We start from the raw sequence: 16,811 nt of genomic DNA on the forward strand, positions 1-16,811 counted from the left end.
TTCTGCAGTATAATAGTTTGTATGTTCTGAATAAGTTGCTGTACAAGAATTCTTAAGATAATTAGAAGTGCGTATTTATTCTCCCCATCAATATCATAAATTATTATTAATTTTTTTCTATATCACCTCACCCAGTGCTCCTGACAAGTGATCACTAAGCAGATATAAGTGATTGACTAAAGTTTTTCTCATTGAAGTTGAAAAATATATTTGATTATTTGTGAGCATAGGTATGTTTTGGTCCTACTTTTTGGTTTTATATTTTAACTAGACAAATGATTCTCTGCTTCCTTCATGGAGAATGGTTGTATATTTTTCCTGGCACTGTGTTTGTTTCATTATAGATTGAAAACAATCCACATACACAGGATTGTTTAAAGTAAGTCTATTGATTTCATTGTCACTCATCTCTTTGTTGAGAATAGCCCACTTTCTATAGAAGGTCAGTTCCTTCTCTTTTTTTTTTTCCTTTGTGCTTTCTGAAGCTGATCCAAGAAAAGAACTTCCTTTGATTTTCTTTGATGTCTCTGAGAATTCTGGGCTTGCTGCAAATGACTGAACAGACTTTTATACTGAAGAAATGTTAAGTGGCTGGGCGTGGTGGCTCACACCTATAATCCCAGCACTTTGGGAGGCTGAGGCGGGCAGATCACTTGAGGTCGAGAGTTCAAGACCAGCCTGACCAATATGGAGAAACCCCATCTCTACTAAAAATACAAAATTAGCTGGGTGTGGTGGCACATGCCTGTAATCCCAGCTACTTGGGAGGCTGAGGCAGGAGAATCACTTGAATCGGGGAGGCGGAAGTTGTGGTGAGCCTAGATCACGCCATTGCACTCCAGCCTGGGCAACAAGAACAAAACTCCACCTCAAAAAAAAAAAAAAAAAAAGAAAAAAAGAAAGAAACGTTAAGTAATGATTTATACAAGGATGTTACAATCTGACTGAGTCATTTAAAGTGTATTTATTTGCGTATCAGTTTTACAGGCGTTTATCAGAGGAAATGACACAAAGAAGATGGGAGAATATGCCAGTTTCCCAGTCATTACAAACAAATAGAGGACCCCAGGTATTTTTTAAACTATTTGCTAATCCAGTATTTTCAACTCTGTACTTACATCTTCATTAAGAAAAAGACTCTGTGATTGTAGAACTTGCCCAAAACAAAATACTGCAATGGTATTCTTATAAATAATTTATTTTCGGTGTGGCGCGGTGGCTCACGCCTGTAATCCCACCACTTTGGGAGGCCAAGGCGGGGGTGGATCATGAGGTCAGGAGTTCGAGACCAGCCTGGCCAACATTGTGAAACCCCGTCTCTACTGAAAATACAAAAATTAGCCAGGCAGGATGGTGCACGCCTGTAATCCCAGCTGCTCAGAAGGCTGAGGCAGGAGAGTCACCTGAACCCAGGAGGCGGAGGTTGCTGTGAGCCAAGATTGCACCATTGCACTCCAGCCTGGGCGACAGAGCAAGACTCCGTCTCAAAAAAAGAAAAAAAAAATTATTTTCACAGCACCTAATTTAGTGCTGTCTATACAGCAGACGCTTAGTAAACATAAATGACTGCTTACCAGCGTAATTCTTAGGGTGATAGAAGGTAGGGTTCACTCACTGCATTCTGTTCTTCATAATCAGTGTGGCATTTGAGAGAATAGACAGTACAGCTGGGTAATGTTTTCCAGGCCTGTCTAAATTAATCACCAACACTAGACAGGTACTCAAATGTATGAAAGTAGCTTGAATAATAACTTAATTAAGAACCAAAATTTAAACTGTGATTTTTTTTGTACATTTGAGACCCTATTAAGTATCTGATACGTAATAGCTTGCCAAAGAAGGAAAATGATAGGAAATTTAACTTATATCTAAAATGCAGAATAAAATATGCCATTTATTGTATATTTGGTTTTTCTTGAATGATTTTAAGATCATTATGTACAGCAAGAAACAAACACATGTTTTGAAGGGAAGCTAAATGTCCGTGTATGCTGTTTTTCTTTGGTTCTTTGTAGGTCCTTTCCCGCCATTGAAAACACAATGTGGTTGGTTACAAAAGATTTTGTTTCCTTCCTATTTTGTATGTTTTATTTTCTACTTCTTTTTTTTTTTCAGCCAGGAAGAATAAGGGCTGTAGGAATTGTAGGTATTGAAAGGAAACTGGAAGAAAAAAGAAAAGAAACTGACAAAAACATTTCTGAGGTAACTTAAATTCTGGCTCTCCATCTATTCCAGCCATTTGTATCTATTCTTTTAGATACAGCTGTGACTAATTCCCTTCTGTAATTTAGAATATATTTCATTTGCCTGAAACTACATAGTCTCCTATTCTCTTTAACAGGTCTACCTCGGGCTGGCAAAATCTAACCAAAACCTTTTTCTAAAAGGAATAAAAAAGAAATGCAAATTTGTTTGCTGTTAGAAAACATCATAAAATGTTGTGTGTAGATTTTACAGTCTAGATGAAATTGATTGGAGGATACTCCTAATGAGTTCAGGGTTCTCTGTATAATTATTTTGGAAGTTGAAGTAACTTCGTTGAGAGAAAAATGCTATTCTGTGGCCACTGTCTGTGGCCAGATACCACACCATTTTATGTTGATGACCACCCAGGGATCAGACCAGACATCAGTAAGAACGGCTCAAAGCAGCCCATCACTTCTACTGGGGGACAACCCTGAGCATGTACATTCCAGTGTTTCTGAGGCTTCATGATATATGAGGAAATTCAAGAGAAGGGGAAAGAACTCTAGCTAAAAAGACCAGTTATGCATTAGATTCTGTAATTAGTTAATACAGCTAAACATATCACTGGTTTTTCCATGTTTATATAAAAATGGTCTTGGTTTTTTATGAAATGATGCTTTAAAGTAAATCTTTGGTTTTTATAGTAATTCATAAGTAAAATTCCGTTGATGGTTGCTTTTCAGAGAATTTCAAAGATTTATGTCAATCAAGTAAAGTCTAAAACTACAAATAGTTATTTAAATACTTATTTTGGGCTCACTAATTGAAAATATAGATTACTGTTGGGGAACCAAGGGCATTTGACCTATTAAGTGCCCATAGTAGGTTTTTCTGGATGTGTATCTGTGGTGAAGTTGTATATTTTCCTCAACCCTGTATTTTCCCCAAATTGGCAGCTGGATCCAGAATCTCTGTCACACTCATGTTCTGTCCGTTTGGCAAAACTAGAGGTGATGCTGTGTTCTTTCGTCAGAGGCACATCTTATCTCTGTCATGTTAGCAGCTGTTAATATTCAGTGCCTAGATCTATTAGTTCGTTGGTGGTGGTAAATAGTGATAATTCTGTGTTTATTTTTCATTTATTAGTTGGAATACTTTTTAAAGAAATGTTTTCCTTATCTACTATTTGGTTGTCCAGTTCATATAGGAAAGGCAGGATAATTGCATTTTCCTTTATCATCAGGGTAATAAATTGTTTCCTTATTATCTTTTGACGATGACTAATTAGGTTTTTTTGTTTTTTTGTTTTGTTTTGTTTTGTTTTTTGAGACGGAGCCTTGCTCTGTCACCCAGGCTGGAGTGCAGTGGCTCGATCTTGGCTCACTGCAAGCTCTGCCTCCCAGGTTCACGCCATTCTCCTGCCTCAGCCTCCCGAGTAGCTGGGCCTATAGGCACCCGCCACCAAACCTGGCTAATTTTTTGTATTTTTAGTAGAGACGGGGTTTCACCATGTTAGACAGGATGGTCTTAATCTCCTGACCTCGTGATCCGCCGCCGCGGCCTCTCAAAGTGATGGGATTACAGGCATGTGCCACCGCGCCCAGCCAACTAATTAGGTTTTTTTTAACATGTCATTATGAATTCATGGAGTTTAGCATATTTCATGGATTTCAATCAGTTATAATTATTATCCTATTTGAAGCTCAAATTGTCCCATCTTTGGCCAGTGGGAGCTGCTTCAAGTTGGCCCTCTGAGTGCTTTTGTTGTGACTAGGTGAACTTTGCTAGCTTCTTCACTATCTGGTGTTGCAAAAGCTCCAGGACCATCTTGTACATTTCCTGCCTCAGATCCGGAATCAACCATTTATCTGAGAAACTCTGGTTTCTTTCTTTTCTTTTTTTTTTTTTTTTTGAGACAGAGTCTTACTCTGTCGCTTAGGCTGGAGTGCAGTGCCGCTATCTTGGCTCACTGCAACCTCTGCTTCCCGGATTCAAGCGATTCTCCTGCCTTAGCCTCCCGAGTAGCTGGGATTACAGGCGCGCACCACTGTGCCCAGCTAATTTTTGTATTTTTAGTAGAGACGGGGTTTCACCATGTTGGTCAGGCTGCTCTCGAACTCCTGACCTCGTGAACCGCCTGCCTCGGCCTCCCAAAGTGCTAGGATTACAGGCATGAGCCACCGCGCCCAGACCGCTCTGGTTTCTTTTAGTGGGAAATGATATTTCAGAACCACAATCTGCCTGCTAGTAATATTCATCAGTATTGGGTTGATCTTTGTTTCTAGGCTTTTTCAATGGACAGAGCTAGAATTTTGTTGTTGTTAATATAAAGTGCCTAACAAGAGCGTACTTATCTTTTCTATTCAAATTTAAGATGACACTACCAGATAATTACTAAAGCAGTTGAAAAAAAATTTTATGTGTTTTCCGCATTCTTTGTGCATTTGAAAAATAGGTGCACTGTGTTTACACTGTCTGAGCATACAGCCACTGCATACACTCTCTGCCTCAGCTCCAGCTCTCATTGACTCTTAGTTTTATAAGTACCTCCATGTTTAGTACCACCAGTCCTTATGCTGAGCTCTCTGTGGTCGCTTTGGTTGTCTGAAGCCTCATTCTGTAGTAGATTTTTAAGGAAATGATCATAGGAACAATATTCCCTGTATCTGCCATGTTTGTCTTCCTTATACATGAAGGTCAGTTTTCTTGGATTTAAAATCCTCAGCTCACATTTTCTTTCTTTGAGTGCCTTCATTATATTACTTTCTTTCTTTTTTTTTTTGGTCTGGCATGAAGTGTTGCTATCAAAGAGTGATGATAATTTTATTTTTTCCCCTTAAAAGACACTTGCTGTTTTTCCTAGATGGGCAAAGGATTTTTAAATTTTACTTTAAAGCCCAGTAATTTTACTAGAATGTGTCTGTGTATTAGTCATTCTGAGTTGTTATTCTTAGGTGCGTGCTGTGCTTTTTCAGTATATAGTTTCAGGAATTTTTTAATTTCAGGGAAATTTTTCTGCATTATAACTTTCTTTTTTTTTTTTTTGAGATGGAGTCTTGCTCTGTTGCCCACGCTGGAGTGCAGTGGCGCAGTCTTGGCTCACTGCAACCTCTGCCTCCCGGGTTCAAGCAATTCTCCTGCCTCAGCCTCCCAAGTAGCTGGGACTACAGGTGCGTGCCACCACACCCAGCTAATTTTTTGTATTTTTAGTAGAGATGGGGTTTCACCATATTGGCAAGGCTGGTCTCGAACTCCTGACCTCGTGATCCAGTTGCCTCGGCCTCCCAAAGTGCTGGGATTACAGACGTGAGTCACTGTGCCCAGCCTGTCATTTTCAATAATTGCTTTGATTTTTTTTCTTTTGGGACTCCTATTAGCTGTATGTTGCAGTTTCACTGCCTTTCTTCACAATTTGTGACTCTAATGCTTTTCATTTCTTTCCTCATTTCTTTTTTATTTAGAAAGTTTTCCTCTTTTTCACCTCTTTGAAGGTTTCATCTGTTGTGTTTATTCACTAATGTCTGTCTAGTGTAGACTTTATTTCTGAAATGATTTTTTTCCTTTTATTTTTAATTCTTTCCTGAGTCCTGTCACCTATTTCTGATTTATATTGATCCTTTATAGCTTGTATCATCTTCTTAACATCTTTTAGATGTTAGATATTATTTTGAAATAAAAGGTTAATAGTGGACCCTCCTGTAATTGAAGAAGGCACCATCCTCCCCATTTTAGGCACTGTCCTCTAATTGGCCTGCCTTCCTTTCTGGTGAATCCCTATTGGCTCTCTTGGGGCTCTTGCATTCTCAGGTCTGTGGTTACATTGTTGCTTTTCTTTTCTTTCTCCTGCCTAGATCCTGGCATTCTGCAGGTCTTGTGGCTCTTAGTGGTTTGCCCTACCCGCTTGTATCTTGAGGGGTTTTTGCTAGTATCCTTACACTTAGTATTGTAGTATATGTTTGGTTTTGAGATCTAGTTGCCCTGTTTTCATGTTGTGATTTGGAGAGATTCAAAAACTGTGCTGCCAAAGCCACCATCTTTTCAGAATCATCTATTCTGAGAAGATTAATAAAATTTCAACATTTTAGCATTAGAAGGGTTCTTATTATTCAGAGAAGAAATTGTCTCAAGAGTAAGTGACTAGATTTGGAACGAGGCAGATGAGAACCCAAGTCTCCTGATTTGCAGGCAGTTTGCTGGTGGTGACAGTGCACCACATCACCACTCTCTTCGCCACCTAGAACGTGCTGTCACCATCTTCTTTCAGCAGTGTCTTGTCATCCTCTTTGTGTCGACGCTTTTAGAGATAGCATGGAGCAGTGGGCTGATTTTGCATTACTTGTATTTTTCTTTCTGATACTGCCATACTAACTCAATGTTATGTTGAAAATAATGTTTTTCTTAATTTATAAAGTAAGTTATTTTATTTCAGTCTAATTTTTTTGGAGTCACATAGTTCAAAGGATTCTACATAAGCATTGTGCTCACCATACGGACCATTAATTTATTCAGCAGGTCATTAACCATGCAGATCATTAATTTATTCAGCAGATATTCCTCCCTACTTTGTGCCAGGCCTTGTATCAGAGGCTGTGGATACTGTGGTGATGCACAGACACAGGCAGGCAAAGAGGCATTATCCACGGTGGGAGAAACACCTTGCAAGGAGAAGATATAGGCTGCAGCAGGGGTGTATAACATGATCCCTAACTTCTGTTGAGGTCACGGAGGGCTTGCTAGCAGCAGGAATATGGAAGTCAAAGGCTGAAAGATGAATAGGCTCTAGCAGATGACCAGCATGGATAAGAAGAACCCAGGAAAAGGGAATGGAATATGCAAGGCACATTCAAGAGTACTGAAGTGGAAAATCAAGAATATACTGAGTTACTGACGCTAATAGCCAAAGTGATAACTAAAAGTAAGTAAGAAATCATGCTGTAAGTCAGCTTAAGGGGGTACTCCTGGTTTTAAAACAGGTGCTGTTTTTCTCAAAATTGGAGTGGAAATTTGACTATAGGTGTGGTAGAGGGATACAAGGTTCCATAAACTGGCAGATGCAATTATAGAATGGATATGTGCATCTCTTTTGCTTTAATTTTTATTGTAGGTAGTTTCTTTACTCATTTTTTGATAGTTGACTAATTCCAAATTTTATAATAATTATAAAAATAAAAGTGAGGAAGCTTTTCTCTGTGTTTTATAATCACTTAAAATATTTATAGACATTTCTTCTAAGGCACAAAAATGTTTACTTTTTTTATTGCCTATGTATAAGTTTACAGGACTTATTTACGTATTCTTTGTGGACTCTCAACTTATTTCTTCTACAGCAACATAATATAATAAATACAGTGATTTACCATATACAATTTAAAAGTGTTATCTTTACCAGTTTTCTTTACACAGATAAAAAAATCTATTAATATCTTATATATTAAAAGTAAAAACCTAAGTGTGCAAAATGTGTGTTTTATTTTTGAAAACTAGGTTGGTGTGTGATTTGCCCTCTATTTAAATGTTAGAATTGACTTAGTTTCAGAGCTGGCGCCCAGAGTTCCTCACAAAGGGTTTCCTGCATCTGCTGGCTCTAGCTGATAAGAATCCAGTGTTTAAGCCTTTTGTTTATCTAAGGAAATTCCTGTTAGGTGTGTGCACATTCCCCTTTGTTTTCAGTTATTAACCTTAGTGAGTTGGCCATAAGAATACGCAACACACTATTCTTTTAGCAAAATCCTTTTGCAGATGGGGGATGCTTTCCTGCAGATGGGCATAAGCTGATCAGAGCCACTATTATATGTTTCAGACCACCATATGGACTGATATTTCAGTTAATGACAAGCTGCTTAACTGGTTTTAAAAAATAACATCTGTATGCATCAATTAGATAAGATATTCTGCACTGGGAGTATATTTTCAGTAACTTGAAATAATTTATTATAAATATATTTAAATTCAAAGAGGCCTTTGAAATAGTTTTTTGCTGTAGCAAATTAAACAGTTGATTCTATGTAGATACATTTAGATGGTATTTGAATGTTTTTCTTTTGTGATAGCCACCATATCTACAAGCATAATGAGTATGATAATCAGAGGCTGATTATCTTACTTAAACTGATTATCTTACTTGCTAAACTTACTGTTTCAGTTAAGTAATACCTGTTTAAAGCCAAAATTATTGTGCCCAGAGAACTATTCCTGCAGCTGTGTATTGCCATTTTCAACCAGGAAAGCTTTGTAGTGCTTTTGATTCTTAGAGACTTCCTATTAGAAAATGATTTTAGAAAAAACCAGTGACAGTGACAGAATTTCTTACTTTTCTCAAATAACAGTAAATAATATTTTCTGAACTACTGTTTATATCACCTTTTGCTTATTTAATCAATAATAATTATTTTCTTTGAAAATGTGAAGTTCTTTTGCAGTTTGTTTGGAAAATGTATGGTTTTTTAGCTAAAATGAAATTTTAGAATAAGGTAGATTTATTATTTATATAAATAGTTATTAACAAATTGATATTTGCAAGAAAATTTAAATTTCTTTTTTTTTTTTTTTTTTTTTTTGAGACAGAATCTTGCTTTGTCGCCCAGGCTGGAGCGCAGTGGCGCGATCTCGGCTCACCGCAAGCTCCGCCTCCTGGGTTAACGCCATTCTCCTGCCTCAGCCTCCTGAGTAGCTGGGACTATAGGCGCCCGCCACCACGCCCGGCTAATTTTTTTTGTATTTTTAGTAGAGACGGGGTTTCACCGTGTTAGCCAGGATGGTCTCGATCTCCTGACCTCGTGATCTGCCTGCCTCGGCCTCCCAGAGTGCTGGGATTATAGGCGTGAGCCACTGCGCCCAGCTGAAAATTTCAAATTTTTATGGGGAAAAAATAGAGGGTGCTTCATTTTTTTAAGTCATTTTAATTCTTTAGATGGGTTTCAACCAAAATTCATTTCTCATTTCAGGCCTTTGAAGACCTCAGCAAACTAATGATCAAGGTATATGTCATTTATGCCTATTAAATTCATACCAATTATGATACAGTTTTTGAAATATATTTTGTTAGCAGACATTTTGGGGACAATAGTGCTTTTCAGTCTTTACTTTTTATTTGACAGGCTAAGGAAATGGTGGAATTATCAAAATCAATTGCTAATAAAATTAAAGACAAACAAGGTGACATCACAGAAGATGAGGTAAATAAGTTGCTTTTTTTAAGGCATTTGAAACTAGATAACACAAATAATGCAGTAAGGTTTTTGTGGTTTACATTGGCTTTCTGAATGTACTGTTTTATTTATTATTTATGTTTTATTTATTGTTTATTTATTTATGAGACGGAGTGTCGCTCCGTCGCCCAGGCTGGAGTGCAGTGGCGCGATCTCGGCTCACTGCAACATCCGCCTCCCGGGTTCAAGCGATTCTCCTGCCTCAGCGTCCCGAGTAGCTGGGACTACAGGCACGTGCCACCACGCCCGGCTAATTTTTTGTATTTTTAGTAGAGATCGGGTTTCACCGTGTTAGTCAGGATGGTCTCGATCTCCTGACCTCGTGATCCGCCTGCCTCGGATTACAGGCATGAACCACCACACCCAGCCTGTTTTATTTCTTTTAGGACTTGAGGATATGTGAAAGTGCCAAAGAAAAGTCAACCGTAAAAATTATATTAGTTCTATTAGGATTAAAGGCTATTTCAATGCCTTTTTTGGAGTGTAGAAAACAGAAATACTGAAATGTACAAGGAGTGGCTGTTTTATACATATCCCTAAGTTTGATGTTTGTTTCATTCAGTTTGTCTACAGTCTAATCACAGCCATTTTCTTTTCAGTTGTACTATTTGGTTGGCATTAAATATAGCAGAGGCATTTTCTGAATCTCCTTTCACATCAAACTTATGAAGTAAACAGAATATGAGAGACCAGGAGAGAAGTAGGAAGGAGAATAATTAGATGTATGCAGGGAACTCCTGGAAATCTGCTCCCTTATAGTTCACAGCATAGAAACACAGTAGAAGGAATGGGGATATGTAGACATAATTGAGTGGAATTGAATTTGTGATGGAAGAATTTCAAATATTGAGGTGGAGAGACTAATTCTGCATTTTCTCCTTTTTTATTATAGACCATCAGGTTTAAATCCTACTTGCTGAGCATGGGAATAGCTAACCCAGTTACCAGAGAAACCTACGGCTCAGGCACACAGTACCACATGCAGCTGGCCAAACAACTGGCTGGAATATTGCAGGTGCCTTTAGAGGTAAAAACTAAACCTATGTGTTTTTTTTTAAACTGTGTTAAATTAGCCCTGTGTCATCAGAAATGTTAACAAGAGCATAACTATTTTCATGATATGGTTATTGTCAACTGACATGTTTTTTTTTTCTTTCAGGTATATTAAATAAGTTCATTGTGCTTATTATTCTTTGTAATTTTCTAAGTTGTTTTTAATTTTCATTTTTGACATCTATAACTTTCTAAATCTATTTGATATGAAGTTTTCCTTATTTTTAAAAAGGAAATATATGATCTTTCTCTGAATAGATATATTTCCATACATCTAGTCTTTACTATTTAGTACTATTAATCATTCCATAATACAGATTCATCTTCTAGTCTGATAGTATTCAGGCAGTCAAGAGTTTATTAAAGCACTTGTATTAAAAAAGATTTCAAACCTATGCCAAATAGAATAGTATAATGAATCCTCTGTGGCCATCATCCAGCTTCTTCTGTAAACCAACTTCCACTCAAAATTATTTTAAAGCAAATCCCAGACATCACATCACTTTATCTGTAAACATTTCATTATGTAACTCTAATGATAAATACTCCTTTAAATACAACTATAATCCCCTTTCATAATCTAAAAAATTAAAATACTTTCTTAATGTTATCTAATTATCTAGTGTTCACATTTTCTTTTTTTTTTTTTTTTTGAGGCGGAGTCTCGCTCTGTCACCCAGGCTGGAGTGCAGTGGTGCAATCTCAGCTCACTGCAAGCTCCGCCTCCCAGGTTCACACCATTCTCCTGCCTCAGCCTCCAGAGTAGCTTGGACTACAGGTGCCTGCCACCCCACTGCGCCCGGCTAATTTTTTGTATTTTTAGTAGAGATGGGGTTTCACCGTAGTCTCAATCTCCTGACCTCGTGATCCGCCTGCCTTGGCCTCCCAAAGTGCTACATTTTCTTTTTTTTTTTCTTGAAACAGAGTCTCACTATTGTCGCCCAGTCTGGAGTGCAGTGGCGCAATCTCAGCTCACTGCAACCTCTACCTCCCGGGTTCAAGCGATTCTCCTGCCTCAGCCTCCTGAGTAGCTGGGATTACAGGCGCCCACCACCACGCCCAGCTAATTGTTTTGTATTTTTAGTAAAGACAGAGTTTCACCATGTTGGCCAGGCTAGTCTCGAACTCCTGACCTCAGTTGATCCCCCTGCCTCGGCCTCCCAAAGTGCTGGGATTACAGGTGTGAGCCACCGTGCCGGCCTAGTATTCACATTTTCTCTTACAGTTGTTCTGTTTCAATCAGGATTCATTGCAGTTTGTTGGTTTGTTTCAAAAGTTTGTTTGTTTGTTTGTTTTTAATTTCATGGGTTCTTTCTTCTCCTGCCTCTTACCTCCCACCCCACAGTGTGTTTCCTGAAGAAATTAGTTGTTTAGACTATAGAGTGTGCTTTTCTGGTCCTATGTATTTCCTATAAACTGGTATTTATAATAAAGGTTTGTTAGGGTTTTTAAAAATTATTATTGCAGGACTATTTCATAGAGGCTGTTGTGTACTTCCATCAAGAGATACATAATGTCTGATTGTCTTTTTTTTAATTTTTAAAAAATTTTTTGTGATGTTAACAGCCATTGACAGTCATTACCTAGATCTGTTATTTCACTGGAGGTTGCAAAATGGTAATAGTCTTATTTAATTCTATACTTTCTTCATTTATTAGCTATAATAAGTTAAAACATTTAAATGTATTTTTTGAAACATGGTGTAGAGCCCCTTTTTTCATTTAAGTAAATGTTAAAATGGTAATGAGGCCGGGCACAGTGGCTCACGCCTGTAATCCCAGCACTTTGGGAGACTAAGGTGAGCAGATCATTTGAGGTCAGAAGTTCGAGACCAGCCCAACCAACATGGTGAAACCCTGTCCCTACTAAAAATACAAAAAAAATTAGCTGGGTGTGGTGGTGCGTGCCTGTAGTGCCAGCTACTCAGGAGGCTGAGGCAGGAGAATTGCTTGAACCCGGGAGGTGGAGGTTGCAGTGAGCTGAGATTGTACCACTGCACTCTGGCCTGGGTGACAGAGGGAAACTCCATCTCAAAAAAATAAAAATAAAAATAAAAATAAAGTGGTAATGACATTAAAATGCAAGTATTGAATCTAAACTGCCTTGTGGTATCTGAATAGGTTCTCCTTTGTATAAATAAAGTTTTTTATAAGCTTCTTAAAAATTTTTCTGATTTCTGATTTCACTGTGATTATGATTTCTGTTAAGAAATGCTAACTGGTGTAATTGTAACATAATACTTTTTTTAAAAATTTCATATTTGAACAGGAACGAGGGGGAATAATGTCACTCACGGAGGTGTACTGCTTAGTAAACCGAGCTCGAGGAATGGAAGTAAGGATAGAAAATTTAAATACTCTTTTAACCAAATGTAGATTTTCTTAATACAAATTCCGAATACAATTTGAGGAAGGGTTGTGAATATCAAAGCTATTTTGAGAAGCACTGTGGTACAGTGAAAGAATACTGTCCTGGGATCTAGGAGGTAGATTCTTTTCCTGGTTTTGATAGTGATTTGCTTAGTGACCTTCAGTAGCTTACTTAGCATCTCTGAGACTCAGTTTTCCTTCTTCCTCTTTTCTTTATTTTTATTTTTTGCTATTCAAAACTTTTTCTATTTTTCTTTATAATTGACACAATAATTGTACATATTCATGGGGTACTATATGGTGTTTCAGTGCATGTAAACACTGCATAATGATCAAATCAGGGTGTATTAGTCCATTTTCACGCTGCTGATAAAGACATACCTGAGACTGGGCAATTTACAAAAGAAAGATTTAATTGGACTCACAGTTCCACATGGCTGGGGAGGTCTCACAATCATGGCGGAAGGCAAGGAGGAGCAAGTCACATCTTACATGGATGGTGGCAGTCAAAGAGAGCTTGGGCAGGCAACTCCTATTTTTAAAACCATCAGATCTCATCAGAAACATTCGCTATCACCAGAACAGCACAGGAAAGACCCGCCCCCATAATTCAATCATCTCCCACCAGGTCCCTCGAAAATATGTGGGAACTATGGGAGCTACAAGATGAGATTTGGGTGGGGACACAGAGCCAAACCATATCACAGGGCAATTAAGATATTCATCACTTTAAACATTTATCATTTCTTTCTGGTAATAACATTAAAAATCCTCTCTTGTCTGTTATATGCAGCCATAAAAAAGAGCAAGATAATTCTTTTGTGGGAACATGGATGGAGCTGGAAGCTATTATCCTTAACAAACTAGTGCAGCAACAGAAAGCCAAATACCCATATTCTCACTGATAAGTGGGAGCTAAATGATGAGAACTTATGAACACAAAGAAGGAACAACAAACACTGGAATGTACTTAAGGGTAGAGACTAGGGGGAGGGAGAGGAGCAAAACAGATAACTATTGGGTACTAGGCTTAATATTGATACCTAGGCAATGAAATAATCTGTACAGCAAACCCTAGTGACACGAGTTTATCTGTGTAGCAAACTTTCACATATACCCCCTAACTAAAATAAACATTTTTTAAAAAAACAAAGATAGAATCAACCTAAGTGTCCATCAGTGATGAACGGATAAAGAAAATGTCAGATACATACAAATGGAATACAATTCAGTCATAAAAAAAATGAAATCACATCATTTGCAGCAACATGGAGAAACTGGAAGTCCTTATGTTAAGTGAAGTAAGCCAGACACAGAAAGACAAATATTGCATGTTCTCACTCATGTGGGAGCTAAAAAAACTAATCTCATGGAGGTAGAGAATAGATGATAGATATCAGAGACTGGGAAAGGTGTATAAGTGGGAGCGGGGAAGAAGAAATGTTGGTTAATAGGTACAAACATACTGTTAGATGGAATAAATTCGAATGTTCAATAGCAGAGTAGGGAGGCAACAATGTATTGTATATTTCAAAGTAGCTAGAAGGGAGGACTTGAAATGTTCCTAAAACATAGACATGATAAATACATCAGGTAATAGGTACCCCCAAATAACCCTGACTTGATCATTACACATTTTATGCATGTGTATTAATAAAAATAGCCCCTGTACCCCATAAATATGTAAGATATTATGTATCAATAAAAAGTACTCAGGGCTGGGCACGGTAGCTCACACCTGTAATCCCAGCACTTTGGGAGGCTGAGGCGGGCAGAATACCTGAGGTCAGGAGTTCGAGACCAGTCTGGCCAACATGGTGAAACCCTATCTCTACTAAAAATACAAAAAAATTATCTGGGTTTGGTGGTGTGTGCCTGTAATCCCAGCTACTCAGGAGGTTGAGGCAGGGGAATTGCTTAAACCAGGAAGGTGGAGGTTGCAGTGAGCCGAGATTGCGCCATTGCACTCTAGCCTAGGCGACAGAGCAAAACTCCATCTCAAAAAAAAAAAAAAAAAAAAACCTACTCAGAAACAGAAAAAAAAAAAAAAAAGAATACACTGCATTGCCATTATCTAGTCACCCTGTGTAATATAGCAGCAGAACTCATGCTTCCTGTCTTAACTGTAACTTTGTATCTGCTGACGAACCTCTCTCCATCCCCTCCTCCCACCTACCCTCCCCAGCCTCTGGTAGCCACTCTTCTACTCTCTACTTCTATGAGATCAACTTTTTTAAGATTTTACATGTAAGTGAGATCAAGTGGTGTTTGTCTTGCTATGTCTGGCTTATTTCACTTAACATAATATCCTCCAGGTTCATCCATGTTGCTGCAAATGAAAGGATTTTATTCTGTTTTGTGCTGAATAGTATTTCATTGTATATATGTACCACTTTTTTTTTTAACCTTTAAAATTTTTGTTTTGTTTTGTATTTTTGAGACAGAGTATCACTCTGTAGAGTGCAGTGGCACAACCTTGGCTCACTGAAACCTCTGCCTCCCGGGTTCAAGCAATTCTTGTGCTTCAGCTTCTCAAGTAGCTGGGATTACAGCTGTGTGCCACCACACCAGGAGAATTTTCATACTTTTAGTAGAATCGGGGTTTCCCCATGTTGGCCAAACTGGTCTTGAACTCCTGACCTAAGGTGATCTACCCACCTTGGCCTCCCAAACAAAGTGCTGGGATTACAGGCATGAGCCGCCATGCCCGGCCCCCAAATTTTTATTTTTTCTTTTTTATGGATACATAATAGTTGTACGTATTTATGGGGTACATGTGAAATTTTGATACAAGCATATAATGTGTAATGACCAAATCAGGGAAATTGGGGGTCTGTCACCTCCAGTGTTTATCATTCCTTTGTGTTAGGAACATTCCAATTCCACTTTTGTAGTTACTTTGAAATATACAATAGGGCCGGGTGCGGTGGCTCATGCCTGTAATCCCAGCACTTTGGGAGGCTGAGGCAGGCAGATCGCCTGAAGTCAGAAGTTCGAGACCACCCTGGCCAACATGGCGAAACCCCATCTCTACTAAAAATACAACAATTAGCCGGGCGTGGTGGCAGGCACCTGTAATCCCAGCTACTTGGGAGGCTGAGGCAGGAGAATCGCTTAAAGTAGGGAGGTGGAGATTGCAGTGAGCCGAGATCATGCCACTGCACTCCAGCCTGGGCAACAGAGCAAGACTGTGTCTCAAAAAATAAATAAATTTAAAAAAAAGAAATATACAATAAATTATTGTTAACTATGGTTGCCCTATTGTACTACTGAATGCTATATCTTATTCCCCCCCTTTTTTTTTTGAGACAGTCTTAACTTTTGTCACCCAGGCTGGAGTGCAGTGGCACAACCTTGGCTCACTGCAACCTCCACCTCCCTGGTTCAAGCAATTCTCCTGCCTCAGCCTCCCAAGTAACTGGGAATTACAGGCGACGGCTACCACGCCTGGCTAATTTTTGTATTTTTAGTAGAGACGGGGTTTCTCCATGTTGGCCAGGCTGGTCTTGAACTCCTGCATTCAGGTGATCCACCCCCCTTGGCCTCCCAAACTGCTGGGATTACAGGCATGGGCCACTGCATCTGGCCTCTTATTCCTTCTAATTGTGTTTTTGTACCCATTAAACCAACCTCTCTTTATCCCTCCTTCCCCACTACTCTTCCCACCCTCTAGTGACCATTTTTCTACTCTCTATCTGCATGAAATCAATTTTTTTAACTCCCACATAATGAGTGAGAACATGTGATATTTGTCTTTCTGTGCTAGCTTACTTCACTAAACAATGTCTTCCAGTTCTATCCATGTTGTTGCAAATGATGTTGACTGTTGTGAATAGTGCTGCGATAACCATGGGAGTGCAGATTTCTCTTTGATACACTCCTTTTCTTTCTTTTGGATATATACCCAGCAGTGGGATTGCTGGATCATGTGATAGTTCTATTTACAGTTTTTTGAGAAATCGCCATACTGTTTTTCATAGTGGCTGTACTAATT

The 16,811-nt window shown here is 38.5% G+C and overlaps 1 protein-coding gene across 4 annotated transcripts in view; it reads left to right on the forward strand.

The window, feature by feature from the left end:
* VPS36 (vacuolar protein sorting 36 homolog) overlaps window positions 1–16,811 on the forward strand; it is a 38,033-nt gene that overhangs the window by 14,834 nt on the left and 6,388 nt on the right. For 3 of the 4 annotated variants that reach the window (XM_034936760.3, XM_034936762.3, XM_003807452.6), the window contains exons 5-10: window positions 980–1,069; window positions 2,116–2,202; window positions 9,132–9,164; window positions 9,285–9,362; window positions 10,288–10,422; window positions 12,717–12,782. In XM_034936760.3, coding sequence (XP_034792651.1) covers window positions 980–1,069; window positions 2,116–2,202; window positions 9,132–9,164; window positions 9,285–9,362; window positions 10,288–10,422; window positions 12,717–12,782 — 489 coding nt within the window. The remainder of the gene's footprint in view (window positions 1–979; window positions 1,070–2,115; window positions 2,203–9,131; window positions 9,165–9,284; window positions 9,363–10,287; window positions 10,423–12,716; window positions 12,783–16,811) is intronic. The other variant, XM_034936761.3, reaches the window with a different exon arrangement.

The sequence above is a fragment of the Pan paniscus genome, chromosome 14 (genome assembly GCF_029289425.2).
Source record: "Pan paniscus chromosome 14, NHGRI_mPanPan1-v2.0_pri, whole genome shotgun sequence".
NCBI lineage: Eukaryota > Metazoa > Chordata > Mammalia > Primates > Hominidae > Pan > Pan paniscus.